Genomic DNA, 27,284 nt, shown 5'->3' on the forward strand with positions numbered 1-27,284 from the left:
AGGAATGAAGAGGAAGCATATTCATCTTCGGTACTTACAGCAGGTATAAGGACACATTTAGAGCCTTTTTCCTCTGGGGGAGTATTCCTGTAGTATGAGAATGGGAAGAAAGATATCTGAGACCATTTTCCTTTCCCTTCCTTGCACAGATGCTTTATTAAAAAAAAAAGTTCAATTCCATCATTACCATCTTCTCTCCTTCTCCACTTGGCGGTTTGGGAAACAACACAGCAGTGAAGCCAAAGATAGATAATATATATTTAGGATAAGAATGTGAACCCAAAGGAATTAGGCCCTTTGTACTGCTGTTCCTCAGCAGCAGCCCAGGAGCTGTTTAAAGCAGTAAGGTCATCTGTCAGCTTGGGGTCACATCATGAAGATGCAAATGATGCCCAATTATATATTGCAATCACAAACCAACCAGCTAATGCTGTCAATGTGCCTGGAGGCTGTGGGGGACTGAAACTCCACCCTGACAAGACTGAGGAGCTACAGGAATGTTTCATCTTTGGTTCTGAAAGGGATTTCACCCTCTCCTTTGAGATTGGTACACAATTTGGGGGGTCTTCTTAAATTTGCAGTTGCTGCTCAAAGAGCAAGTAGAGGCTGCTGTTAAGGCGGCCTTTGCACAAATCTGTCTTGTGCCCCATTTTACCTGGACTGGGAGCCCCTTCAGATAATCACTCATGCTTTGGCCAACTCACACATGGACTACTGCAATACCCTCTACATGGTGCTGCCCTTGAAAACCATTCTGGGCTGCAGCTGGTCCAGAATGTAGTGGCACGGATAATTATTGGTGCATCTTGCCAGGCCCATGTTAACACCTTTGCTCTATAAGCTGCGCTGGTTACCAGCCGGCTTCTGGGTGTACTTCAAAGTGCTGGCTATTACCCATAAAGCCCTTCATAGCATAGGGCCTGGTTATCAAAAGGACCTCTTTTTTGGCATGCTCCAGGTCCTATCCATTAAGCAGTGTCGCCTCTGGAGCACCTGCTTGCCCTCTGGAGCACCTGAGATGTGTCTGGCCCCTACCTTGCATTGTTCAAAAGAACTCTGGAAACTGACTCTTTTCCCAGGCCTTGGGCTAGAGCGCGTGGTGTATTTGATTGCCTTTTAATAGTTGCTTTTCTGCTGGCAATTTTGGAGGGGAGAGTTAATTATATTGTATGATGAAACCATACTGTAACTGGCCAGTCATTATAGAGTTTGATGGCCTTATACATTTCTAAAATCAATCTCCCCATGTTTATTTCAGAAAACTGCTCCATGAGCCACCATTTTTAAATTTTTTTTATTTAATAGAACATATACAAGGAAAGAGTTAAACTCAACATAATCCCACTTATTTACATAAAATCCATTCCTCCTTCTTGGCTCCCACTACCACGACGTCAATGATGAATTCTTGCGGGCAGTCCTGCAGCCAGCAAATTTCTTAAGCTCATCAGAATCTCTTGTTGAGTAGCTGAGATTGTTTGAAGCTGATTCTCAATGTTAGTGAGTCTTTGCTCTAATGGAACTCCTGGAGGACTAGTTCCGCTTGTACTTGGTCCCACAGACTGATTCATACGTCTTGGCTGATATGCCATTGGTTGACCAGTAGGAGTTATGCACATCTTATATCTAAGAGTATGGATAGATCAAAAAATTAAACAATAGACTAACTGGAATCTTAATATCCCCTAATAAAATCCCCTTTGGGGAGAGATGGGCGATGGCAAAATTTGGTAGGTAGGTAGGTAGGTAGGTAGGTATGTGTATATATATATATATATATACACACATATATATACACATACATACATACATACATACATATAGTGATATGAAACTACAGAATTGTTTGTTCTCCGAGCCAACATTTTTTTCAGTTGCAGGGTTACTCAGTAGGCTGCACAAAGGACACCAGGTGGTTTATCCTACAGGCTACAAATTTCCCATAGTAATTTAGGTCATTTCCCAACTTTACCAGGGCACAATCACACCCTGATGACTCCTGTGTTCCTCCTTGGTCGCACAACACTTCCCTCATCTCACTCGTTGAGTGAGTTGGAATAAAAGTAGTATTTTGCTTTTTAAGCTGACACCACAGCTCCAAGATAGTAAAATTTTAACACTTTGTCTGTGTAATGGGCTGTGAGAATAACCTTGGGAGACAGGAGGAAGAGCTGCAGCCAGGGCAATGGACGGACAAGAGGTATCTCAGCCGGCAGAGGGAATGGGGGTGGAGAATGTGCCTCCAAAGGGACCCTCCCCCGTTCTCTGGAAAGTAAAGGCAAGGGAGGGGGGGAAGTGCTTTCAGACTTGCAAAGTTCTGTTACTGTAATCTTACAATCCAGATATGTTAGTACTCATGGTTTTGGCTTCCTGTCTGGACTACCTTGAAGGGCTGACAGTCTGGCATTATCTTGGGAGGCCAGATCAGCTGACCCATTGTGGGTGTGACCAAAGGCATGTTGGGGGTATGGCATGCATAATCTTTTCCCTCTACAGTAGTCACTCTCCAACCTCCACCAGATATTTCTCCCCCAGGGTTTGCCTTTTCCAATAGCAGTTTCCTAAGCTCCTTTCATACCTGTTACTTCATCTCAATCTGTATTTTTGAAATCTCTGAAGACTTCCAGCAAGGGAAATATTTCTGCTGTTGTATTTGGGGAAGACAACGGAGCTTATTTGCACAATTTTGTATTAGCACTACTTAGATGCAACAAGCTGTTTTTCTTCATTGCAGCATCCAGAAAATGAGAAATGTTGAACTAGGCTTTTGTTGCTCTTTTGGACAGTTTCTCTACGTTTTGTCAATTTCCTCTCCATTCTCTTGAAATGAAAGGCATCTGCCCAGCAGCTACAGTAGTAAGTTTCTTTTCTCCCTTTACAGGATCTAGCAAGGCTCACAATCATAGCAGAATCTGCCTCTCCTCTCTCTGGAGCTTTTCCAGCCTGATGTCTTATAATGCTTCTTCATTTCACATTATTTTAACTTGAGCAATGCCCAAATGGAATATGGGAGGATCACACAAACCCGCTTAGAAAAGCCCAAGCAGAGTCAGACCCACAGCATTTTGCTGCACTAACACAACGGTGGATGATCTCATTGATGATTAGTGATATATTGAAAAGGGACAGGTGCACAATTAGATTAAATCCACTCATCTTGCCTGTAATGAGTAGCTCACAAATCAGGGCAATATGGTTCAGAAATGACTTGGATAAGGACAGGCGATGGGGACAACAAAATTTTATGCCAACTTTTTTGTGCCAACTGACGGATTGGTACTTTAATTCAACAGTGGGGAAATGCCTTTAGGCTGCTTTAAGCTTTGCTTTACTATTAATCTAGATGCCAGCAGTTCTCAGGACAGAGATATCAGGTACTAACTGATCACAACTGCTCAGCTTCCTGATCAGTTTCAAGGCTAAGTGCAGTTAAAGAGTCCATTTAAACGCAAGGGGTGATGAGGCAATCAAGCTGAACTGCCCAAGGGTGTAAGAGAGAATTTGCATCCTCACTGACAGATGGCAATCAACTGTTTTAATGGCTTCATCCTCATATGCAATACATAAAGATTATCGCACCATGCCCTTTCTCTGAGAGAGGCTAGCCAGTTTCAAGCCAAGCTGAGCCAGGAGTCCAGAGAGCCAACACTAAATTACTTACTACTGTATTGTAATATAAAAACCAAATATAATTCCAGAGTAGATTGGATGTTTGGAGTTTCAAAATAAGATCCTCACATTTTTAACTTGTAGGTGTTGAGGCTTCAGTGCGACCTTGGAGAGGTTCTGGGCCAATACAAGTTTTTAATTTTTTCTTTTTTTTTTGCATTTCCTCCGAGCGTAATGAAACAACAGCACCCAGTTCCCCTTCTCTAATTCAGACTGGTTCCCGGTTAACTGTTATTAAGGGTAGAAGCATCGCCGCCAGCACCTATCATCAAACCACGGGCATCAGGCATTCCCCATCAGAGAAGGATCAGGCGCAGCGGATCTGAAATACTAGAATCCCTGAATCTGGCCAGCCTATTGAAGGCACCCGGTTTTTTCAGTTCTCTTAGATCACTGCAGTCTTGATTTCTCTCTCCGCCCCACCCGCCGCCCCCTTTCCCCGCGTCCCCGGGACAGACTGTGCTTCCATCCCTGCTGCGGAGAGGCCTCCTTGGCTCCCGCTGTGGCTTACCGCGGAGGTACCTGCCAGCCTAGAAAGACGGCCTGACTCTGGCTGCGGTTGGGAGGCAGGCAGGCAGGCAGGCGGGGAGGGTCCTGACTGAGCCCGCTCCCTCGCCCGCAGCGCCGCCGTGCCCTGCCCGGGCGGTTGGACTGCAGGACCTCCGAGGTCCCTTGGGGGCCGATCTCCCCGCGGAGAATCAGCGGCGGCCCGCCGTCTCGCCTTGGGAGCCTCGGCAACCCACGCCTTCGCCCGGCCGCCTCACGCGTGCTCCACCGCCCCCTCGCCAACTCACCCAGCGGCTTCCTCTCCCCTCCGGCTCCGCCCTCGAAGTAGCGGAGCAGCATGGGAACAGAACGGTCACGCAGGAAGAGGGCCGCCCCCACTGGTTGTCCTTATTGCCTGCAGCCAATCACAGGGCTGAGCAGACCCGCCGGCTGTTGCCCTTGGAGACCGAAAAAGGCGGGAAAACGCTCGGGAGGAGAGAAGCTCCGACAGCCCTGCGCCTTTCTGCGCAGGGAGGCGAATGTGGATCCCCGAAGGGAAAGGCCGGGATTTAATGGCCTAACCCAGTGTTTCCCAACCATGGCAACTTTCAGATGTGTTGCTGGCTGGGGAATTCTGGGAGTTGAAGCCCACACACCTGAAAGTCACCAAGGTTGAGAAAGGCTGACCTAACCAGATTCCCTGCACTTTGTCCTGGGAAGAACCGAGTAGAAGCTTGGAGGAATTCCTAACTCATAGCTTCATAACTAACTTCCTCTGTCAGAATTATGAGAAGTGGGACAGCCTACCTCCTGGAGTAGTGGAGGCTCCATGACTGGAGGGTTTCAAAGAGTGGACAGCCCTTTGTCTGGGACAGGAGGATTCCTGCACTGGGCAGGGGGGTGGACTAGATGACCTCCAAGGTCCTTTCCAACCCTAGGAGTAAGGAAAATTTTCCTATAAGGAAAATTCCTGACCCTCTTTGCTTCACAGAACCTGATTGTATCAGCCCAGCCCATTAGATCTGGCAGAGAGGCCATGCTGGTTGCAAGGGACATTGCTCTTTCTCACACGCTCATCCACACCTAAGCTCATCCACACTTACCCACGTCCTTCCTTCTGAACTAGGCTGCCAGGCACTAGCCAGAGGGACCTGCAGGTCTGGATCCAAAGACGACTCCAGCAGTGGATGGGCTTTGGGACCCCTTTCATCCCCCAAAGCCCTTGCTTTGTTGATTCCCAAGACTGGCAGCTACTCTGGCCTTAATTTACCCGTCCAGGAGCTGTTGATGGGATTGGGGTGGGGTTTCCATGTGCTCAGGCCCAGCTTCCTCTGTCTGGTTCAGGCGACATTTTTCCTGTTTCCTTAACGACTCTGTTCCTTTTTGACCACCTCCCTGAAGGGATCTTTTAGACAAGATCATTCCTGGCTTTGTCCTCTCTTCATCTTTGGTTATGGCAGCTTCAGCCTAGCCTCCCAGCTAGTTGTGCCACCAGGCCTGGGGGGGTCCCAGGAACGGGAGATCTGTTGAGATGGCTCCATCATTGAGGTGGATGTACTCTCTCTCTCTCTCTCTCTGCCTGCGGCTCGTGGGTATTTGTGTGTTAATTTTTTAATGTGGATTTTATATTTCTAATGCTTTTTTAAAATATATGTATTGTTTCTGATTATTGAGTCACTTCCCATGAGATGGGCAGCTATATAAATTTGACAATTAACAAACCGGGGAGAGAATGGGCATAGTTAACTTTTGACATTCTGAGGAAATTTCACTACCATCCTGAAATCAGCACCCTGTCTAGCATGCAACCTTTGCACCAAGGATTTTATGGCTTTTTTTGTGAAGACAAATCTGTATTCTCAGGCTGGAAGCTCACAAACCATTACTGTATTGCTTTTCTGTCTCTAAGTCAGTGTTTCTCACCCTCAGCCACCTGAAGATGTGTGGCTGGTTGGGGAATCCTGGGAGTTGAAGTCCACACATCCTCAAGTGGTCAAGGCTGAGAAACACTGCTCTAGGCAGAGGGAGGAGGGCAGGGCTTGACCTCAGTTGTACAGATGGCTGGAGGGCAGAAGCAGCAAGAAATGCCTGTTTTCTTAGCAAAATACTGGATTATGTAAGCACCTGCCAAAGGCCAATGAGCCTCTCTCTAATCAATGATATTCACTAGCAGAGGCAATGACATACCTGCCCTAAATATGCCCCAGCCATTACTTTAATTTAGGACACTTTCATTTCACTTGCAACAACTCAGTTTTGCTATCAGAGGGAGTGATGTCCTAAGAAAAGGCTTCTACATTTTGAGCAATCCCCTAAAACCAACTGTGCTGGATGATCCCCAGTACACACCAGCATTTCAAGAAGGGGTGAATAATTTTCCCATTCACCCAATGCTACTTCCTTCACTTGCTTGTAACCTCAAACCTTAGTGGTGGAATGTGTGAGGGGCCTCCGTTAAAAGTTCTATATTGCAAGGAAGATGAGAGGTCATTGCATGACACTAAAACCAGTGTGTTTAGGCTTTCCGTCAAATCTCTAAAAACGGAGCAGGTACGCAATTAATCTGGACACACAGGACAGTCAACTAGTAAGCACAGAAGGGGAAAAAGGGGAAAAGGTCCCAGAATTTTAAAACAAACATTTATAACATATTCAAGGTGCAATATCAAATAGAATAGTAAAAACACAAAATTTCTAAAACAAATTTAGCAGTGAAAAAGGTCTAGGATAAAGTAAACAAATATTTGTAATAAAAACAAAAACATTCAACTGGCCTTAATATTAATAGTAACACATATCCTAAACAAATTAAACTGCCAGCAGCTGAACAACATTTAAAGAGCATCTTGGAATAAAAATGTCTTCTGGTTTAGGACTGGGCTACGCTCAAAGTGATCAGGGATTCCATCAAACCGGCCAATGTTGTGCATGTTATGGTCCACCCACTGGTTGAGATTAAATCTCTGGGTTGTGCTCTGACTCCGTCCAGCGTAGTTCCTGTAGAGGGTAGGCATATGACCAAAAAATTTTTAAAAAGTCAGTGCAAAACATGGAGACAAAGGAACCACCCCAAAGAGAGTCTGTTCTTTATCAGGGTTTTTCCTGATGAAGCTGTCCAAACAAATACTTGGAGCCCTGCACTCACTTATCAACCTGGGGCACCATAAATTGAGCATGAAAGCTACAGACCTGATCCTGTTGCAGTTGCTCCCTCCCCAGTATCTTGTCTTCTATTCACTTTCGTGCCTAATACCTGAAGCCTTCTCTTCCTTGACTTTGCCCAGTCCCATTTCAAATACCGTAATCTCCATGCTACAGCCATTGTCAAACCCACAGAAGTAAATTCCTCAAGCAAATTGTTATTTTTTATTGGAAGTATGTCAGACTAACGTTCAACAAAACTATGTTGATCAGAATTCAAAACTATCAGAAAATCAAGCTAGGATTTGGGGGAAAGTGGAGCTTTATTTTTGCACTAGAAAGGTTTCCTTTAGGAAAGTTCCTGAGCTGTTTTGAGTCTTCATGACTCCCCAGGCAAAGAGAAGAATTTCCAGGCAAGTTCAAGATCCACTGCTTGTTTCTAAAGATGTTTAACTAGCTTGTCAAGGAACAATGTTGTTTGCTGAAAGGAGCAGCAGCAGCTTCATCCCTGGGCGTTGCCAACAGCCTTCCTCTCCTGGATTTTTTCAGATATAAAAACTATTTTTGGAGTCAAACACATGCTTCAAGACACTGTCTTCTAAAGACTTTGGTCACTCTCACATTATAGAAATACTCTTTTCAGTTGTAGAATTTTATCCCCAATTCCTTTTATTCAATTACCTTTCACCTCAGGAAAAGTAAATGCGAAAAAAGAGCATTTGTGTTTTTAATTCATATGCATCCATAAATTTCACACTTCACTGCTATCCAACTATGCCGTGACCTTTGCCACCCAAATATCAGTATGTCTAAGCAAGAATATTTTGCCACTGGGTTCTGCCCTTAAAGGATGGCACAGTACCTTGCTGTCAGGTCTGTTGGGTGCCCATATACGGATTTGGAAGCGACCGTATCTACCAGCGTGAACATCTCGTGGACTGAATCTGAAATTTGGTACAGCAGCAGATTAATCAAAATCTGACAGTTCGTATCAGGCACAATAAGGAGGGAGATTCTGCTACTAATAACATTTTGGCCATCTATTTTTTGCTGACAGAAAAGAGAAAGTCAAATTCGAAGCAATCCTATTGGGCTTATTTCAACAAATATTTCTAGTAACCCTAACCCTAATTTGTGAAAACCCAAATTTGGTTTCCTTTACTTAGCATGCCTTTGATTAGAATTGGATGTTACATAAGGAACAATTATATAAAATGTTAAGCACGAGGAATTTTTTTAAGAGTTTGCTTAAACACATGTAAAAAAAGCAGGGCATACAGAGACCCTAATATTTTGCAGCATGCAAAAAGACTAATTTCAAAAATGATAATAGTAAGAGACAATGCTTAATGTAAGTTGAGAAAAGGAAGCGAGAGACAACATAGAAGACCAACAGGGGCTTTGGGTACTGCACTGGCTCAGTGCCAAGAAAGTTCCACGTTCTGCTAGATTAAAAACATGATAAAGGATTCTTAAAATCAGATTTTTTCTTCTTTCCAGTCTGTCCTCCAACCTGCAATCCAGGTTGCAAGCTTAAGCAGTCCAACATTTTCTAAGCTACCACTTTCCACTAACTAGCTAAACCAAAACTATTGACCTAGCAGGATACTTTAGGAAAAGAGAGTCAAATCTTCTAAATCAAGAGTAAAAGTAGAAGAAACTCAAATCAGAATCTCAGACAATGTTTCAAACATTAGTAGTGTAATGATTGCCTATTGTATTGCCTGTTGTAGCAGCTGTTTTTGAAATACCCTTACTAATGAGTAGTAAGAGGATGGGGCAGGGAAATAAGGAAGTAATACCCCTTTCCTGTTCACCAGAATAAACAATGACTATGTTGGCTGGAAACTGTGGGACCTGTAGCTCAGCACCAACATATCTGGGCAACACAAGCAGTCCCTGGATTATTTCCCTTAATTCTCTGCTCCATTATTAATTCTGCTCTGTACGAAAATACCCATCTTTAGAAGCCTGATTTGCAAGTCTTATTCCTTATCCTAGAGACTGTTTCAGCCATATTTAAGCTTCGCAATAACATTATTATTCAAAAAGAGAAACAGGGAGCTGAGAGACAGAAAGGGATGGAAAAAATTTCCCTACATATGCCAGAAATTTAACCCAGCACAAGGACTTCAATTTAGTCTAGGCCAGGCTAATGGCTGGGATAGATCCACATTTGTCATCAAGCTTTATTCAGTAAGGTTGTTTCTGTTACTGCCTGCCTTATAACAGATTTGCTAAATGCCATTCCTGGCCAGCCATCAGCCAGCCTTTATTTAATCAAGTTCATCAGATGACTCTAAGCTTGCACAGCAAAGCTGGATTACTATCAGACTCACTCTTGCCCTGTTTTGCTTGGATAAGATGTAGGGTTATCCAAGTGAAACGGGGAAGAAAACCCGTGAGGATGTTTGTTGTGCCAAATCTTTAAGGATGGCTTGACACAACATACTGAGGCAGAAACTAGCCAGCCATGTTTTTGTCAAGTGTGTTATATGAACCCAGCCAATATAATAACACTGATCCTCTCTTTCAGAACGAATCTAAGTGCTGAAAAGGGAACTGAACATTATTAATAGGTTTAAATAAATGTTGACTTCTGGGAAAATTCTCAAAATTCTCAGTTGGGTATCCATAAGAAAAGATGGAAAATTAAACTGTAATTAAACAAATGTCCAAATGAATACTAAGTATTCAGGAAACAACAACAACAAAATGAGGTTGATACCTTCCCCTTAAATATAAGCATAACATGTTAGACGCAGAGTAGGTCACTGTGCTCACCGGATGGAATAGCATTCCCTCCCACCCACCAAGATCCAAATGGTCCTAATCCTGCCTTCCTTTTATGTGGCTTTGAAGACCCATTTTTTCCACAGGTCAGGAGGATTTCTGGTATGACTGTTCCATTGTTGAATTGCCTCAGTGGAATTTGTTTTATGTTCTATGATATTCTGATTATTTACTTTTTAGTGTTTTATCTGTCTGCCACCTGAAGTTATTCTTTTTTTAATTATACATTTTATTAAATTTGAAGAGAAAGATAAAAGCTATGAACAAAAAACTACAAAAAAGAGAAGAAAAACTAAAAAGCACATTAGCACATTAAAAAAAGGTGTGAAAAAACACACAATTTTTTTTACAACATAACAGAAAGATGTGACTTCCGACGTTTAACAGCAAGGATACTCAAAAATTTTCCATAATCAATCTCTTACTCTATATTAAATCAAAATCACATTATTTCTATATATCATTCCTTTAGCATGTTATAAAAATCACTAAGTAGAGTTACTCCCTCCCCTTATATTAAAAATTTTAAAAAATCATATAAACCTCCTACTCCCCCCCCAAATAACACTAATTTAATTATTCCCTTCCTACTACTATTCTGTAATTTCTGTCTACTATAACAATACAAGTTGTAATAATCTTAACCCAAAAAAGAAAAGCAATTCAAATCAATGACCTTAAATCAAATTCTTAAAACCATCCAAATAAATATTTTTATATCCTAATAATCTTAATCCATATCCTTAAAAACAAATATCAATCAAACCCTAAAAGTGATCTAGATAAACATTCTTTAACCCTTATCCCACTTCAAAATAAACCAAAGCGTTTACATATCCTCACAATGTGCAGAGCTTTTCACTTGAAAAAAATCAAACAGCCCAACTGCTCCCCTCAAGAATTCCAACTTCTCTTCCGAAAACCTCCCATACACGACCCCTTTTCATGATTTGACCAGAAAGTCAATTTTACTTATTGCTTGCAGATCCCTCTCTCCGTTGAATTTCGTCAACTCCACTATCCAATCTTCATCCAACATCTCAACAGAAATCCCAATCTCATTCTTAGAAGAAATATTTTTATCATTGTTGAATTCCTCAATTTCACCTACTACATCCCCAACCAGATGACATTTTAGAACTCATATTTTCCACAATGTTCTGAATGTCTTGTATAAAAACTTGACAGGAGTCAGAAAAGATCTGTTTAAAATCTTAATGGAAGTCAGAAAAAAATCTGTTTAAAATCCTCCATGTCTCACGCAGTAGATTATGGCACCCCCTAGGAGCTTAACTAGTGAAAGTCAAAGGTATGAAAGAGTTCCGGAATGTGTTTACACGAAGTGAAAAGTGAGCTAAACAGACAGTTCCCAAGGGAAAGTAGGAACTGAAAGCTAAAGGTTTAAATCAGCTGATTCAATGTGTAGGAAAATGCTAATATCTTCAAATTTAATACCAAAATAATAACAGGAAGACAATTATTTACTCTCAATCCTCCTTTATATTTGGAAGGAGAACAATTCCAAAACTTAAAAAAGATTTTTTTTTTTAAAAAAGTAATCCTAAAAATAACGATAAGCACCAAGAGAGCCCACTTCTTGCTGTAGAAAGCCTCTCTTCGGGTACGCATACTTTAAAAAATATATAAATTTGGTGATTCAGAAATGGGGTGGCTGGTCTTAGTGTCCCTTTAAGGCTACAGTGCAGCTTGGAAAATGGTGACGTCCCAGCCTCCAAGCTAGCTCTTACCAGCCGAACACAAATTTATTTATTTATTTATTTGATTTCTATAGCCACCCATCTCAGCGAGTGACTCTGGGTGGCTTACAACAATAAAACTATAAAACAGTTAAAACAATTACAATTAAAACAGTTAAAATATAAAATAAATACAAAATAAATATACATGGCTGCCAAGTGAGCAATGCATGGATGTTAAATACAGCCAAGAGATGGGACCATCCACATGCTCGAGGCCCCAGGCCTGGGCACAAAGCCAGGTCTTCACGGCCTTAGGAAAGGCCAACAGGGTCGGGGACATCCCAATTTCTGGAGGGAGGATGTTCCAGAGGGCAGGCGCTATGGAAGAGAAGGCACGCCTTCTAGTTCCCGCCAACCGACTCTCCCTGGCTGACGGGACCGGCAGCATACCCAACCTACTAGATTGAATTGGATGGGCAGAAACAACTGGGAGAAGGAGGTCCCTTAGGTAACCCAGCCCCAAGCCATGAAGGACTTTAAAGGTGACAACCAGCACCTTGAATTGCACCCGGAAGCACACCGGCAACAAATGCAGCTCATGTAGTAGTGGTGTTACATGTGTTGAGTACGCGACACCATTTACTATCCATGCAGCTGCATTCTGCACCAGTTGAAGCTTCTGAATGCTCTTCAAGGGCAGCCCCATGTAGAGCGTGTTGCAGTAATCCAGACAGGAGGTCATGAGGGCATGAGTGACAGTGAGCAGAGCCTCCTGGTCCAGGAATTGGCGCAACTGGCACACAACCCGAAGATGTGCAAAGGCCCTCCTAGCCATGGCTGCCACCCGCTCTTCTAGCAGGAGCCATGAGTCTACAAGGGCCCCCAGATTGTGCACCAGGTCTGTCTGGGGCAGTGCAACCCCATCTAAGACAAGGAAAAACCTTGTCACCGGAAGGCCCACAAACCCAAAGCCACTTGGTCTTGCTTGGGTTGAGTTGAAGCCCATTGCACCCCATCCAGGCCCTTACAGCCTCCACTGGGTCAGGACATCCACGGCATCACTTAGGCGGTCTGGGGTAGAGATATAAAGCTGAGTATCATCAGCATATTGATGGTATCTTACCCCAAACTGTCAGATCACCTCCCCCAACGGTCTCATGTAGATGTTAAATAGGAGTGGGGAGAGAACCGAGCCCTGAGGCACCCCACAAAGTAGGGGGCGTGGGCTGGACCTCTCCCCCCTATCAACACTGACTGGAACCGACCCCAGAGGAAGGTGGGGAACCAGCACAACACTGTGCCGCCCGCCCCCAACTCCCGAAGCCGGTTCAGAAGGATACCATGATTGATGGGATTGAAGGCTGCTGAGAGGTCAAGAAGAGCAAGGATGGTCACACTGCCCCCATCCCGCTCCCGCCAGAGGTCATCTAAGAGTGCGATCAATGCCGTCTCAGTCCCACAACCCAGCCTGAACCCTGACTGAAAAGGGTCCAGATAATCCGCTTCATCCAGTGTCCTCTGCAGCTGCCATGCGACCACTCTCTCCACAACCTTCCCAAAAAGGGGAGGTTGGAGACTGGACGAAAACTGTTCAGGCTGGTTGGGTCAAGCAAAGGCCTCTTGAGGAGAGGACACACCACCGCCTCCTTAAGAGCCGGTGGGAGCACCCCCTCTCTCAAAGAGGAATTAACCACCACCCAGACCCAATCATGTGTCCTCTCCCGGGCAGCCTTGACCAACCAGGAGGGGCACGGGTCTAATACAGAAGTGGCCGAACTAGTAGCTGCGAGAGCCCTGTCCACTTCCTCAGGTGCAACCGGATCAAACTCCCCCCAGATAACCATGCCAGACTTTGCCCCCGTATCCTCCACTGGCCCTGCCTTAAAGCTGGAGTCCAACGTAGAGCAAATGGGAGTGACTTTATCCGCTAGATGCGCAGCATATTCCTCACAGGTACCCTGCAGGTGAAGCTCAGTATTGCTCCCTCCAAGGAGGGACCGAGTCACCGGAAATAGGGCCGTCGGACGGCTATCTGCAGATACAATAAGGGCAGAGAAATAATATTTTGCCGCCCTTACTGCCACGAGGTAGGCTCTAATAGCGGCTCTAGCTCGTGTTCGGTTGTCTTTGCTCCACGTCTTCCGCCAGAAGTGCTCCAGGCATCTCTTAGCCTTCTTAAGCTTCCTCAGCTCCTCCGTAAACCACGGGGAGCTGCGGGAGCCATGGGTACGGAGAGGCAGCTCAGGCGTGATCCGATCCAAGGCCCTGGCCGCTCCCTCATTCCACACGGCCACCAAAGCCTCAGTTGGACCGTGTAGCAGACTTCCCGGAACAACCCCGAGCTCCTTCTGAAACTCAATTTGGTCCATCAGTTGCCTGGGGCAGGCCGATCTAATAGGCCCAGCCTCACTGCGGAGGGGGGTGGCGCCAGAGAACTGGAGGCTCACCAGGAAGTGGTCTGACCAAAACCTCCCCCAATTTCAGAGCACTCTGCCACTGCTCCAACAGAAAAACCAGGTCAGGCGAATGACCACCATTATGTGTCGGGCCCTGGAATACTTGGGACAGGCCCATGGCTGTCATGGTAACCATGAACTCCCAAGCCACCTCCGACCCCACCTCCAAGGAAGGCAGATTGAAATTCCCCAAGACCATAATCCTGGGGAACTCCACTGCCAGCCCGGCTACGGAGTCAAGGAGCTCAGGCAGGGAGGTTGCTACGCAGCAGGGAGGCTGGTACAGTAGCAACAGTCCCAGCTGATCCCTAGAGCCCAACTTAACAGGGTCTCATACCTGGCAAACTGAGAAGCAGCGCCCCTGGATGCCTCCCAAGTATTTCGGATGACCATCGCCATCCCACTGCCCCTACCCTGGGGTCTCGGCTGGCGCCACACCCGAAAACCAGCTGAGCATATCTCAGAGAGGGGGACTCCCCCCTCCTCTCCCAGCCTTGTCTCTGTAATACAAGCCAGGTCAGCTTTCTCATCCACGATCAAGTCATGGATGAGGGTGGCCTTATTACAAACTGACCTGGCATTCAGTAGCAGCAGCCGACAGCCCAGGGCCTTGAAAGTCTGCCAACCAGGACCCAGGAGTGAGTTGGAGGGGCTGGAACGTGCCACAGGAACAATATACCTGTGACCCCTTCCACATACACATCTTGCCCGTCTCCCGCCGTTTCTCCCTCTACCCGTCACTACTGGGATATTATAGCCTGCCCCATCCCTTCAGAACCCTTCCCCCTCCCCTGTCTATCAAAATCCAGCACAGGTTGCACAAGTTTCAGAGCATGGGTACCATCACTGTTAGGATTTGCTCTGGCTGTACTTGGACAAGCCAGACGTAGTCACATTCTTCTATAGTTGCTGCTATTAATAGCAAATATTGATCCAAAATAGATGAGAAATTAGAGTGGCTATCTCAAAACTAAAACCTAAACTTTTTAAAAAACCATGCAAAACTAAGCATGTTTATCTTATTAAAAATTATGGATACTTTTTTATTTCGAAGGAATATTTGATAGATTAAAACGTAATCATTTAAAATGTGGCAAATTTATTTCTTGTCCACACCTAACTCCATTGAAATCATTAGTTTTATTCATGGGGGAGAAGTCACACAAATTCATCTAGCATTTTAGGGGCCTTCTCAAAGTTTGAGAACTCTTAGATTAAGGTAAAAGGTATTTCCAGCCTGTTGCTTAGTTTACATTTCAATGTACGATGCAAACCCACAGGATGGTTAATTCACTTATAAAACGAGGTGTATTCTGTGAACTCACCCACAAATTACAAGCTTATCATAGCAGCAAAAGTCCTCTGGACCTCTGTTAGAAGATTGATAAAAACTGCTGCACAAACCTCCGTACCCCCCATCTCTGGCCTGGATGAAATGAATGCGAGAGAGGAAATCCTTTCCGGAACAAACGCTACCCTGAACGCTCCTCCCAGCCGGAACGGTAGCAATGAACCCTGGAATGCAGTCGTCTCCACTTTGGCCTCAGCGATGTTTCTGCCTCCCACCAGTCCCCTTTCACCTTCGCGCGTACCTATGAGCGATGGGACAGAGCTAGCGTGGTGAAGTACGGCGTTGACGTATCTTTCCTTCATCAACTCGAGGTCTGCTTCTTGAATTAATATCCGTCCAGGCTTCATAGGACTAGAAGAGGAGGGGAAAAAAGTAACAATCTGCAGATGTTCTTCTAGGAGAGACTAATTACTAGGAAAGTTTTGAAAGCTAAGACAAGCAGGCATAATTGCACAGAGGTTGTTCCTGCTACTTTAAAACAACTAAAAGTAAAAAGGTTTTACTCCCACATTTTCAAAGTCTTTAAGTATCCGTGAATGCCAAATTGCTTCACAAGACGTTGCACTAAACGCCTTTCAAAACAGCAACAGGGTGAATGTTTTCTCCAATTCCAGTCAAACATTCGATTTTAACGTTTAACATCCACGTAACAGCTCAACAAACTATAAAATAGGGAAAGGAAAAGCATTACTATACCAGCTGCTCAAGGAAGAAAGGAAAATGCTAACAGGTAACAAAGAAAAGCTAGGGCAGCACTTTGTTCAGGCTTCTCCACCATGAAATCGTGAAGGGTCAGGATTGAAGCTTGTGTTTGACAGAAACGTGGTCAGGGAATACGTCCTTACTTGAATATAAACCTCCAGGATCGTATGAACTGTGTTCCAGAATACTGGCTGAAGCAGTTTACTTTTTTTTAAAAAGGTGCTAAATTCCAAAAGGATACATGATGGTGTACAAAAACATGAAAATAAAAGTAATACAGAAATACAAAACCAATAATCTTTAAAACTGTTTTAACTACACCGTATTTTTAACAAGGAATAGGCTCATTGAGAGTAAGTCTTAAATGTTCATCTGAACAGCTGTTTTTAACAATTCTGAAGTCCAGCAGCGGTAGAGCCACCCAGACCTCTGGTGGGAGGCTTTTCCACAGGGTAGTGCCATGAGAAAGAGCAGAAGCTTCTTGCTTTCCCATGGGCCTTGCACCCCTCCTCAATCTACATGAGTTGGATGGGTAGGATCTACATGACATACAGTAGATGATTCTATAGATGTTGCACGCCAAGCTACTCGGAGCTTTAAAGGCTTAAATCAGCATACGAATCGTACTCCTGTTAGTAAGCATCATTTGCCTGATCAAACTCTTGTATGTGCTAATTACTGGAAGCCGACATGGATTTTCAAGAACAAATTTTGACAAACTATTCTTGACTCATTGATTGTAGGAATGCTGAATAATATATCTTGACTTCAGCAAAATATCTGATAAAATACATCATGAGATTTCAATTAATTAGTTAAAAATGGACAAGATGGTATGACAGTTATTTGGATACATATCAACATTTTTACTAAAGAATCTCATTGTGGAATACCCAAAGAAGTATTCCAACTCTTCTATCTTTAATATTTTAAATAATGATCTGAAGTTTACCAGATCTGCAGAGGACAAAATTTAAACTATGCCAGAAATAAAATTTAAAACGAACTTGATAGTTGGAAAACTGGGCTGAAACTAACATTATGAACAGAGGGAGGTATAAAGTCCTTCACTTAGGAAACAAAATTCATTATCTGTTCAATGGTGATCAAAGGCGTAGAGCCCACTTGGATGACACCAGCATGCTCCTGGCCAGGTTCACAATGTTGTTTCTGGAGAACAGTGTAACTGTCAAGTCCGCATAGCTGGCAAATTCAAGAAGCTAAGAACCACACAGATTTCAGAAAGGTGTCTTTAATCCTAGTCAGGGTAAAAACCCAATTGTGAAAACTGTAAATGTTCTTAAGCAGATTTATAGCAAGCCATTTAGGGCACCTTTGAGACATTTCCTTCTGACAGCTCCCACCTCAGGACCGTCACTGCTTTTCACAGCTAGTGAAATCCTGCTACATGTGGTTCCCACATTCTCCTACAGAAACCATAAGCTGAGGTTGTTTTCTCAAGGATATCCGCTGAGTAGATCATCTAAATAATAAGTTGGGCCTTAAATGGCCTGGAAGAACTTTCACACTGAAATTGATGATCTGGATGATGATGCCGTATCAAAAGGGAATGCTCTGAACCAAAACCAAATGCTCCTGGGCAAACTTGGGAAAACTCTGATGGAGACTTGTGACTGGGATAGTTAGGTACATTCACCAAATCTAGAAAGTTGTCCAGGAAGATGTCTTCCACCATTAATGTTGTTTCCATCATAAAGCGTTAATGCCTGCTGGACCTATTCTGAAACCAAAGGTTCAGGATTGCTCTCCAATCTCCATTTTCCTTTGGCATAGTGAAAAAGATAAGGAAAAAAATCACACCTGTTCTGGGTATACATCTCATCATGTCCATGTTCCATAAATGCTTCAATGTTCCCTTCATCCTGAGATTCTCTTGAGGTCAGGAGACAGTAAGGGTTTGTTTTTTTGGCTTCCAAATTCTAGTAAGTGCTAGTGCATATCCTCCCTGGGAATTCTCTCCAATATCCGTCTGTCTTGGCAGGGGTGTTTCCAGGCATACCAGAATGTCTGTAGTTACATGCCTACCTGGGAGGTAAGGGAATCCTGCTGAGCAGTGTTTACACTGAATCTTGACGTTTACATTGAATCTCTGCCAGTCTATGGTTGTCAGGGCTAAGAACATCAGCGCACTCCTTCTTGTCTGTTTCCTATCCAAAAGCTAAGGGTCCCTGGTCAGGGTATGCACAAATGGGAAAAATGCACTCTCGTTCCAGAAATTCCGCTGCACCAGTTTGAGTCAGCCATGGTTCATCAGAAATGGGACCCGGAGCACTTTGGTTGTCCTGGATTTCAGACAAAACAATATTCAGACAGGGCAGGAGAGCAAGGCTGGTGCCCTTCATCTTCTTGTTCAACAGCTCCCAGCACAGCACATCCCACTGGCTTGCTGAATACTCAGTGCTCTCCACACCTGCCTTCCCTCAGGTGGCACATCCCCTTGGCCCACTTGCCCCTAGTCTTCCCAGCATCCTTCCTTCCCTGTTTCACTCAGCCATCACCACCACCGTCCTTGCTTTTTCTCCTGGTTTTCACATGCCTAACCCTATCTGTCCAAAACAACCAGAGCTGTGAGGATTTTTTCTTATCCGATTGCCTCCAAAGAGCTTCTTCCCCAAGACAGACTTTCAATTGGTGGCCCATCTCCCAATGCCAAAGGCACGGGTGCATCACGCCACCACTTCCAACGCTGGTCCACTGTGGGCTCTCCTTTGTTCACTGGGATTTGTGACCAGCTCTTCTTCATTCAGAACCAATGATTTTGAAAGTTAGGACTGTCACCACCTCATCAATGTTAGGTATAGCTAGCCATTCCCCTGGTAAGAGAAACATTACAGCTGGAGGTACCTTGGTTAGTTCTATTCCCCCTTGACTATATTGGCAAGGAAATCCAGGATTTGGGCTCTGATATCCATGGTCAGCATAGTATAGGAAAAACTCCCTGTCAGTTGGGATTCTTCAGATACTGTCTACTGTATTGTTATGGCCCAGGTTAGCATGTCAGTTTTGTAACATTTTTTAAAAAGGTCAATATTAAATAGTTTCTGATAATGCATTGTGCAGATAGTGGGATAACAGGCAGTCTAATCTTCTCCTTGGCCCAAAGCCCTTGAAGAATGGCTGTCATGGGTTGTCCCTTGATTCCACAGAAAATGGGAGTCTTCCACCCTGCTCAGGGGTTGACAAACTAGATGGTGTAGCCTCCTCCTCGCTCTTTTGGCCACTTTCTGCCTGTGAACAGGCAGAGATAGGAACAAAACTTATTAGATGGGCTTCTGGAAGCAGAAGTTATCAACTCCTTATGAACAAAATAGTTCTTCTTTCATCACTATGGTCATGTACAGCTTTGCTTTGAAAAAAGCATAATGGCGGAGGGAGTAAAATGACTGATGCTTCTACACCCTGCGTGTATAACCAGGGGGCAACTGAAGCTTATCCCATCCCTCAGCCGCCACGCTGGGAATCACTAGGCCAGTTCAGATCTTCCTTACACATATCTTGAGGCTGTGCCCCCATCACCAAAACACCTCCACATCCAACTTCCTCTGGCCCTCCTGCCACCATCCTGTAGGTAAAGTAAAGACAGACCTAGTGGGCTTGCTCCGAGACCTTGGGAAGTCAGTGCTTCCATGCCACTCCTCCCAAACCTCCATCCTGAAGCTGGTTGATGGATAATGGTCACTTTGGTGTTTCTCAGCACCTTACTAGCCACTGGGGGAGGAATAGGGAAGGTGGTTGAGAAGGTGGTGGCGTTACAACTCCAGAGGGTCCTGGAGGAAATGGATTATCTGGACCCCTTTCAGACAGGTTTCAGGCCAGGATATGGGACAGAAACTGCATTGGTCACACTTATGGATGATCTCTGGCGGGAGCAGGATGGAGGCAGTGCATCCATCCTTGCTCTCCTTGACCTCTCAGCGGCTTTCAATACCATCAACCATGGTATCCTTTTGGGACGGCTCAGGGAGTTGGGGGTGGGCAGCGTAGTTCTGTGCTGGTTCACCTCCTTCCTCCAGGGCCGGTCCCAGTCGGTGGTGATAGGAGAGGAGAGATCCAGCCCTCAACCCCTCCAATGTGGGGTGCCGCAGGGTTCGGTTCTCTCTCCTCTCTTGTTTAACATCTACATGAAACCACTGGGTGAGATCATCCGTCACCATGGCTTGAGGTATCATCAGTATGCTGATGATACCCAATTATACATCTCTATCCCGGGTGAGGTAAGTGATGCAGTGACTGCCCTTTCTCGGTGCCTGGGGGCTGTGGGGGTCTGGATGGGGAACAACAGGCTTCAACTGAACCCTGGTAAGACAGAGTGGCTGTGGGTTGATGGGGCTTCATCTTTCGGGAAACTGTCATCTTTAGTTCTGGATGGGGTGGCACTGCCCCAGACAGACTCAGTGCGTAATCTGGGGGTTCTCCTGGACTCAAAACTCCTGCTCTATTGTCTTCTTCCACATCCACGCATTGCTTGTTTAAAAATAATTCCTTATCTCTTCTGGCTAACCTCTGGAATTTTGCATTTAATTGGGCATATCTCCCCCTATCACTGTTGCCTTTTTCTTTCCTTCTTTCTTGGGCTACTTCTAGTGTCTCAGCAGACAGCCATTTTTGCCTTCTTGGTTTTCTCTTTCTTTGGGATGTATTTTGTTGCCACCTCCTGAACAATGTTGTGAACTTCTGTCCAGAGTTCTTCCGGGACCCTATCTACTAAGTCTAGTCCCTTAAATCTATTCTTCACCTCCACTGCATATTCCTTAGGAATATTAGTGAGCTCATATCTAGCTGATCTGTGGGTCTTCCCTAATCTCTTTAGTCTGATCCTAAATTGTGCAAGAAGAAGTTCGTGATCTGAACTACAGTCAGCTCCAGGTCTTGTTTTTACCGACTGTATAGATGTCCGCCACCTTTGGCTGCAAAGGATGTAGTCGATCTGATTTCGGTGTTGTCCATCTGGTGAAGTCCACGTATAAAGCCGTCTCTTAGGTTGTTGGAAGAGAGTGTTTGTTATGCAGAGTGAGTTGTCTTGGCAAAGTTCTATCAGCCTATGTCCTGCTTCGTTGTTCTCCCAGGCCATGCTTACCTGTAATTCCAGGTGTCATTTGACTGCCCACCTTAGCATTCCAGTCTCCTGTGATGAAAATAACATCTTTTAGGCGTGTTGTCCAGTAGGTGCTGCAGATCCTCATAGAACTGCTCTACTTCAGCTTCTTCAGCATCTGTGGTTGGGGCGTATATTTGGATCACTGTGATGTTAGATGGCTTGCCCTGAATTCGAATTGAGATCATTCTATCGGTTTTATGAAGGCTACTCCATTTCTAAGGGACGCAGTGGCGCTGCGGGTTAAACTGCTGAGCTGTCGATCGGAAGGTCGGCGGTTCGAAACCGCGCAGCGGGGTGAGCTCCCATTGTTAATCCCAGCTCCGGCTCACCTAGCAGTTCGAAAACATGCAAACGTGAGTAGATCAATAGGTACCGCTTCGGCGGGAAGGTAACGGCGTTCCGAGTCGTCATGCTGGCCACATGACCCGGAAGTGTCTATGACAACGCCGGCTCCAAGGCTTAGAAACGGAGATGAGCACCGCCCCCTAGAGTCGGATTCAACTGGACTTTACGTCAAGGGAAACCTTTACCTTTACCTACTCCATTTCTTCTGTGGTCCTCTTGTCCACAGTAGTAGATCTGGTGGTCATTTGATGTGAAGTGGCACATTCCAGTCCATTTCAGTTCACTGACGCCCAAAACGTCTATCTTTAATCTTGACATCTCACCAATAACCACATCCAATTTGCCCTGGCTCATAGATCTTACATTCCAGGTTCCAATGGTGTGTTGGTCCTTAGAACATCGGATTCGCCATTCACCACCAGCACCGTCGGCCGCTAGCTGTCCTTTCGGCTTTGAGCTAGCTGCGTCATCACGTCTGGGGCTAGTTGAACTCATCCTCTGTTCCTCCCCAGTAGCATTTTGACCATCTTCCGACCTGGGGGTCTCATCTTCCAATGGTATACTGACATATCTCTGGTTGTACTGATCCCTTTAGTTTTCACGGCAAGAATACTGGGGTGGGTTGCCATTACCTTCCCCAGGGATCGCATTTAGTCTGGCCTCTCTGTCATGACCTTCCCGTCTTGGGTGGCCCTTCATGGTTTAGCTCATGGCATCACTGAGGTGCTCAAGCTCCAGCACCACGACAAGGTAACGGTCCTTTGCTGAATGCCTAGCATTGGATATATCCAAGTTATCTTGAAAAACTTAGATACTGGTTTTGGGGAAGTACAATCTTTTAGCCCTCCACAGGATGAAGACTCTCAACTGTTAAAGGGAGAATCTTGTGTCATATTTCAAGCAAGAAAATTTTTTGTATCTGTAGGAGAGAAAAACTAGGATTTAGGGGGTGGGGGGGAGAGGAAAATAAGGAAGGAAAACGAAATTTAAAAGAAAACCGAAACATGTTAGCTAAATCACATAGGAAGAGAGAGGTCACCAACTTGGACATGCAATCTGTATAGCACCTCTTCAACAGTAGAAGTTTAGTGCCCACCACCATCTAGTGGAAAGCACAGGCACAAAAGACAACCCCCATATTTCACACATGCAAGGCCCTCAAATGCATTTCTGCAGATTAATCCAAACATCTCAATACCTAACCTGTACAGAGCAGGAAAAAAACAAGGTATGATATGCCAAACTCCGCATGATTTGAGAAAGCAAGTCTAGCAGCCTATCGCCAAAAGAAGGGGAAAGGAAAAGTATTCTGACCTATTTGTTTTTTTAACACCAGGAACTTCCACACAATCCTCTCTTTGGCCATTGACATGAGCGGATACTGCAGCCTCTCCATGCAAGCCAGCAGTATCTAATTCTTTTTCAGGCAGCAGGTTGCTAGTATTCTTGCCTCTGAGCTGCTTGGGATTTAGGGAAGTCTGTCTCTCTGAGGACTGCTCGCCCGCTGCACCAAATGATTCATGTTCAGCCACTAGCTGGCTTCCTATTTGCAAGTAATTTGTCACTACTTTTATTACTTCATTATCTATTTCTCCAGACAGCTCTCTCTCTTTCTCTAGATTCAGAGAAGCTGCTATGTCTGAAGCAGCTCCTGGAAACCTAGAGCCGTTGCAATCTGCACCAAACTCTGCTCGATTTTGAGAGCTCTTGTTCAAGAACCCCCCCCAGTTTAGATTCTCCAAATAATTCCTGAAAACAGCACCCCCACTTGAGCTGGCTGAAGAACCAGCCTGAGACCGAGGTTTGGTGCGTTCAACCTCATCTAGCGCCCTCAGAGGCTGTGCGGATTCAGGAGAAGCTAAAACGCTGTCACTCTTGGCATCCGCACAGCTATTCACTTCAACTGCCACAGAACACGGGGATGCTTCCAGATCCTCTGCTAGGAGCTCATCCTCAGCTTCACGAGAGAGTCCAGTGGGGGAGTCTGGCTTTTCCTCATCAGAACGATCCAGGATAGTGTCATCCAAGTCATCCTCAGAGCATCCACCGTTGTTCAGTAAAGAGACTGGAGAAGCTGCTCTTCCACTGCTTGGGGAATGTGCCTGAGAGGGTGAGCACCTGCATTCCATGCAGCACTGTCTTTTCCTGTCTGGTCGGCCCCCGTCTTCAAACTCTTCTAAATGCCTCTTGCTCCCGGAACCTGAATCATTTAAGAAAGTCACTTTAAGAGTACAACGGAACCTGGAACTACTACAAAAACAGGGAATGTGACTTGACACGATTCTGCTCTTCTGGCTACTGTACTTGAAGTATCTCACTTCTACCCTCCACTCTCCAGGTTAAAGACTAAGTAAGGATAACCCTACATCCAAAGCTCTGCTTTCAGTCAAAGTGGTCCCTACCTGCCTGCAATTTCATTTTTGAAAAAGTTCAGCCATGGCCTTCTCCCTCTTCCCTCAAGATTGCACATACCTGGAAGGAGGCTTCAGCATGCAAATTAAGATAAAATCAGGCTACCTGCTTATTGCTTATCGCTCTTGCACTATAGTAATAAGCCAACCTCACTGGGTTGCAGACTTCCCATAGAACCTTTACTATTTCAATAGGCAGCCTGAACAAATTTACCACCAGGGAGTGGAGATGAATCTCCTCAGGGCTGCTACTACAGGCTAGATTCGGATGATGAAAGTCTGTATACAACAGGAAGTTAAACAATGCCAAGATTTAAGAAAATGGAAGAAAACAAAGCAGCCCACTGTAACAAAAAGAAAACATCACCTTGTAAGGGTAAGAAAGGTGCTACTTTAACCCCCAAGCATATCAATGCTTTCTATTTTTTTAAAAAAAGCATTAACACTTTACTGCATTTCAAGGAGAGCCAGTTTGGTGTGGTGGTTAAGGCACCAGGCTACAAACCAGGAGGCCGTGAGTTCTAGTCCTGCCTTAGCCACAAAGCCAGCTGGGTGACTTTGGGACAGCCACTCCTCACAGCCCTAGGAAGGAGGCAATGGCAAACCACTTCTGAAAAACCTGGCTAAGAAAACTGCAGTCATGTCCAGGCAGTCACCAGGAGTCAAGACTGATTCAAAGGCATAAATAAATTTTAAAAATAAAACTTTTTTTAAAAAAAAACCAGACACATTTGAAAGAGGAAAAATGTATTTAGATATGGCTTATTGGCATTAGCAACAATTTAATACAATGTGAACATTTTAATGGCTGCATTGGCACAATATGCTAAACATTTTTAATTAACCTTAGCTTTGCAAACAACCATGTTACATGAACCTACATACTGTGGCTACATTAACGCTTAATGCACCATGTGAACCCGGATTAAAGTAACCAAGCTTAGTGTATTGGTGTAAATACAGCCATTGTGAATAGTTAGAAAGTTGGAACTAACCTGTATTTGTGATATGATATTCAATTAATAGGACAAGTATGCTCAGCGTCAAAGCCCTAGTTTTCTAGGAGTTATAGCTACTCTACAGGGAGGATATTTCTACTCAACAGCGTTTACACCAGAAAGTTGCAACACACACACATTCAATAAAATAAACAACCCTTTATGCTAGTTAAGTTACGCTTCTAACAAAACAACAATATATTTTCAGGGCCTGAAAGATCTATTTGGAAAGATATTGTAAACTGTCATTGGGAGGTTACCTAATACAAATGGCAGCCACAGTGGATGTGGTTAATCAAAACACACTTGTATGCCAAAAAGCAAAAAGGTGATGATGTTCGTCGTCACCTTTTTAGCTTCCCAGGAATGCCGTCTACCATCTGAGCATGCCTTAGCCCAGTGTTTCTCAACCTTAGAAACTTTAAGATATGTTGGCTGGGGAATTCTGGGAGTTGAAGTCCACATATCTTAAAGTTGCTAAGGTTGAGCAACCCTGCCTTAGCCATTTGTTTCTGGTATACTTTCAAGTATATTGCCACTATTTTATAAGAATGCCTAGGGGATACGCCAGAGACATTTGTGAAAATAATGATTGTAGAAACTCAAATTTTGCTAAACAAATTTCCTATTTAACCATGAAGACTAATATCTAAACCAGCCTTTCTCAACCTTTTGGCCCTGGAGGAACCCTTGAAATACTTTTCAGGCCTTGGGGAGCCCCTGCACATTCAGGCTCAAATATAGGCCAGATGTTACAAAATAATTATATTAGTTTCATGTGTAGGCCTGTATATATGTGTTAACAGTGTTCTTAAACTAAAAATAATGAAACTTACCTCTTTAATCTGAAGTTGCCCAAATTTGAAATATTTTTTTTAAAAAGCAGCATCTCCCAGGGAACCCCTAGTGACCTCTTGCAGAACCCTAGGATGCCATGGAACCCTGGTTGAGAAACCCTGATCTAGACATTGCTTCCTGTCCATTCACCAGTGGGCTATTTTAAATTTTACTGATTTTTTTAGAGTTAGTATGTTTTATGACTTTTTATTATTTGACTAGGGAAGTGTACTTGTGGCAGAACAAATGCTAGAAATAAACTTTTAAAAGCCAAGACATCTGTTGGAACAACTAGGTGGGGTGAATTTTCAGATTTGCCTACCAGGACTTCTCTTCATGTGGGGGATTGGCTTCAGCTACTGTGGCCCATCTAAGGAAGAGAACCAAAGGGTCTGGGACCCACTTCTCATACTGAGGCTGAAGACAGTTTATTCCACCTTGAAGAGAACTTGGTCTCTTTGGTCATAAGAGAGCCAGACAAATGAACTCCATGTCCCCCCTCCCGAGAACCTCAAGGTGCGTAAACGTCTTCAAAAGTGCATTTTGTTTGGCATAAACTTGATATTAATCAGCGTTGGGATAAATGTAGGCTTCATTTTAAAAGGCAGGTACAGTAATACTCTAATAAACTAATTTATTCTGAGCTTGTTCATATGAATCATTTAAATATTTTTACCCTAAGGTGGTAGAACCCCCATCGTTACAGAACAGACTTCAAAAGGCCACTGCGAAGCTTCTAGCTCATTTTCTGCAGCCTCCTTTCTCCTCTAGGGATGGCTGGGCACAAAATTAGAAATCTACTGCAGCCCGCACACTTGGGTTCCCTTTCTTCCTCCTCCTTCCCCTTATAAGGCCATCCGCTCACCCCCTAACCCAGCCTTCCCCGTCGCCTTTTTCCCGCCAGAGGCCTCATCCCTCGAGAACGCCTGGAAACCGGCAGGCAGGGCCGTCCCGCCCTCGCGCAAGGGAGGCGCGGCAAGGTTTGCCCCGCCGAGCTGGGTGGGGGGCCGGGCTCACACGGGACGGCTTGCCCCCGGCGAGCCCGGCCGCTGCACCCCCCCAAGAAGCCACGATAAAGCCCCGCCGGCTGAGCGCGACCAGCCGGCCGGCCTGCTCCCCGCCCTTCGGGAGAGACGCTCGGGGCCCAGCCAGGCCCCCGGGCCCGGCCTCTCCCCCCCGCGCGGCGCCGGCCGGCCGGCAGGAGCCACCCGCCGCCACTCACCAGCCGCCATCTTCGTCCGAGAGGCGGCTGGCCGCGTCCCCCGGTCGCCCGCCG

General features: G+C 44.9%; 2 protein-coding genes across 2 annotated transcripts in view; one reads left to right on the top strand and one right to left on the bottom strand.

Annotated features, from left to right (window-relative positions):
• Positions 1–27,284, top strand: part of YARS1 (tyrosyl-tRNA synthetase 1) — a 277,651-nt gene that overhangs the window by 231,357 nt on the left and 19,010 nt on the right. The gene's annotated exons all lie outside the window — the stretch shown is intronic.
• S100PBP (S100P binding protein) lies at positions 6,779–27,268 on the bottom strand. The gene is made up of 5 exons (XM_063311731.1): positions 27,231–27,268; positions 23,077–23,962; positions 15,838–15,947; positions 8,159–8,240; positions 6,779–7,152 (listed from the first exon to the last, which is right to left on the bottom strand). Exons 1-5 carry the CDS (start codon positions 27,238–27,240, stop codon positions 6,990–6,992), a joined length of 1,251 nt encoding a protein of 416 aa, XP_063167801.1. The 5' UTR covers positions 27,241–27,268; the 3' UTR covers positions 6,779–6,989.

This window comes from Candoia aspera, chromosome 10 (assembly GCF_035149785.1).
Source record: "Candoia aspera isolate rCanAsp1 chromosome 10, rCanAsp1.hap2, whole genome shotgun sequence".
Classification (NCBI taxonomy): Eukaryota; Metazoa; Chordata; class Lepidosauria; order Squamata; family Boidae; genus Candoia; species Candoia aspera.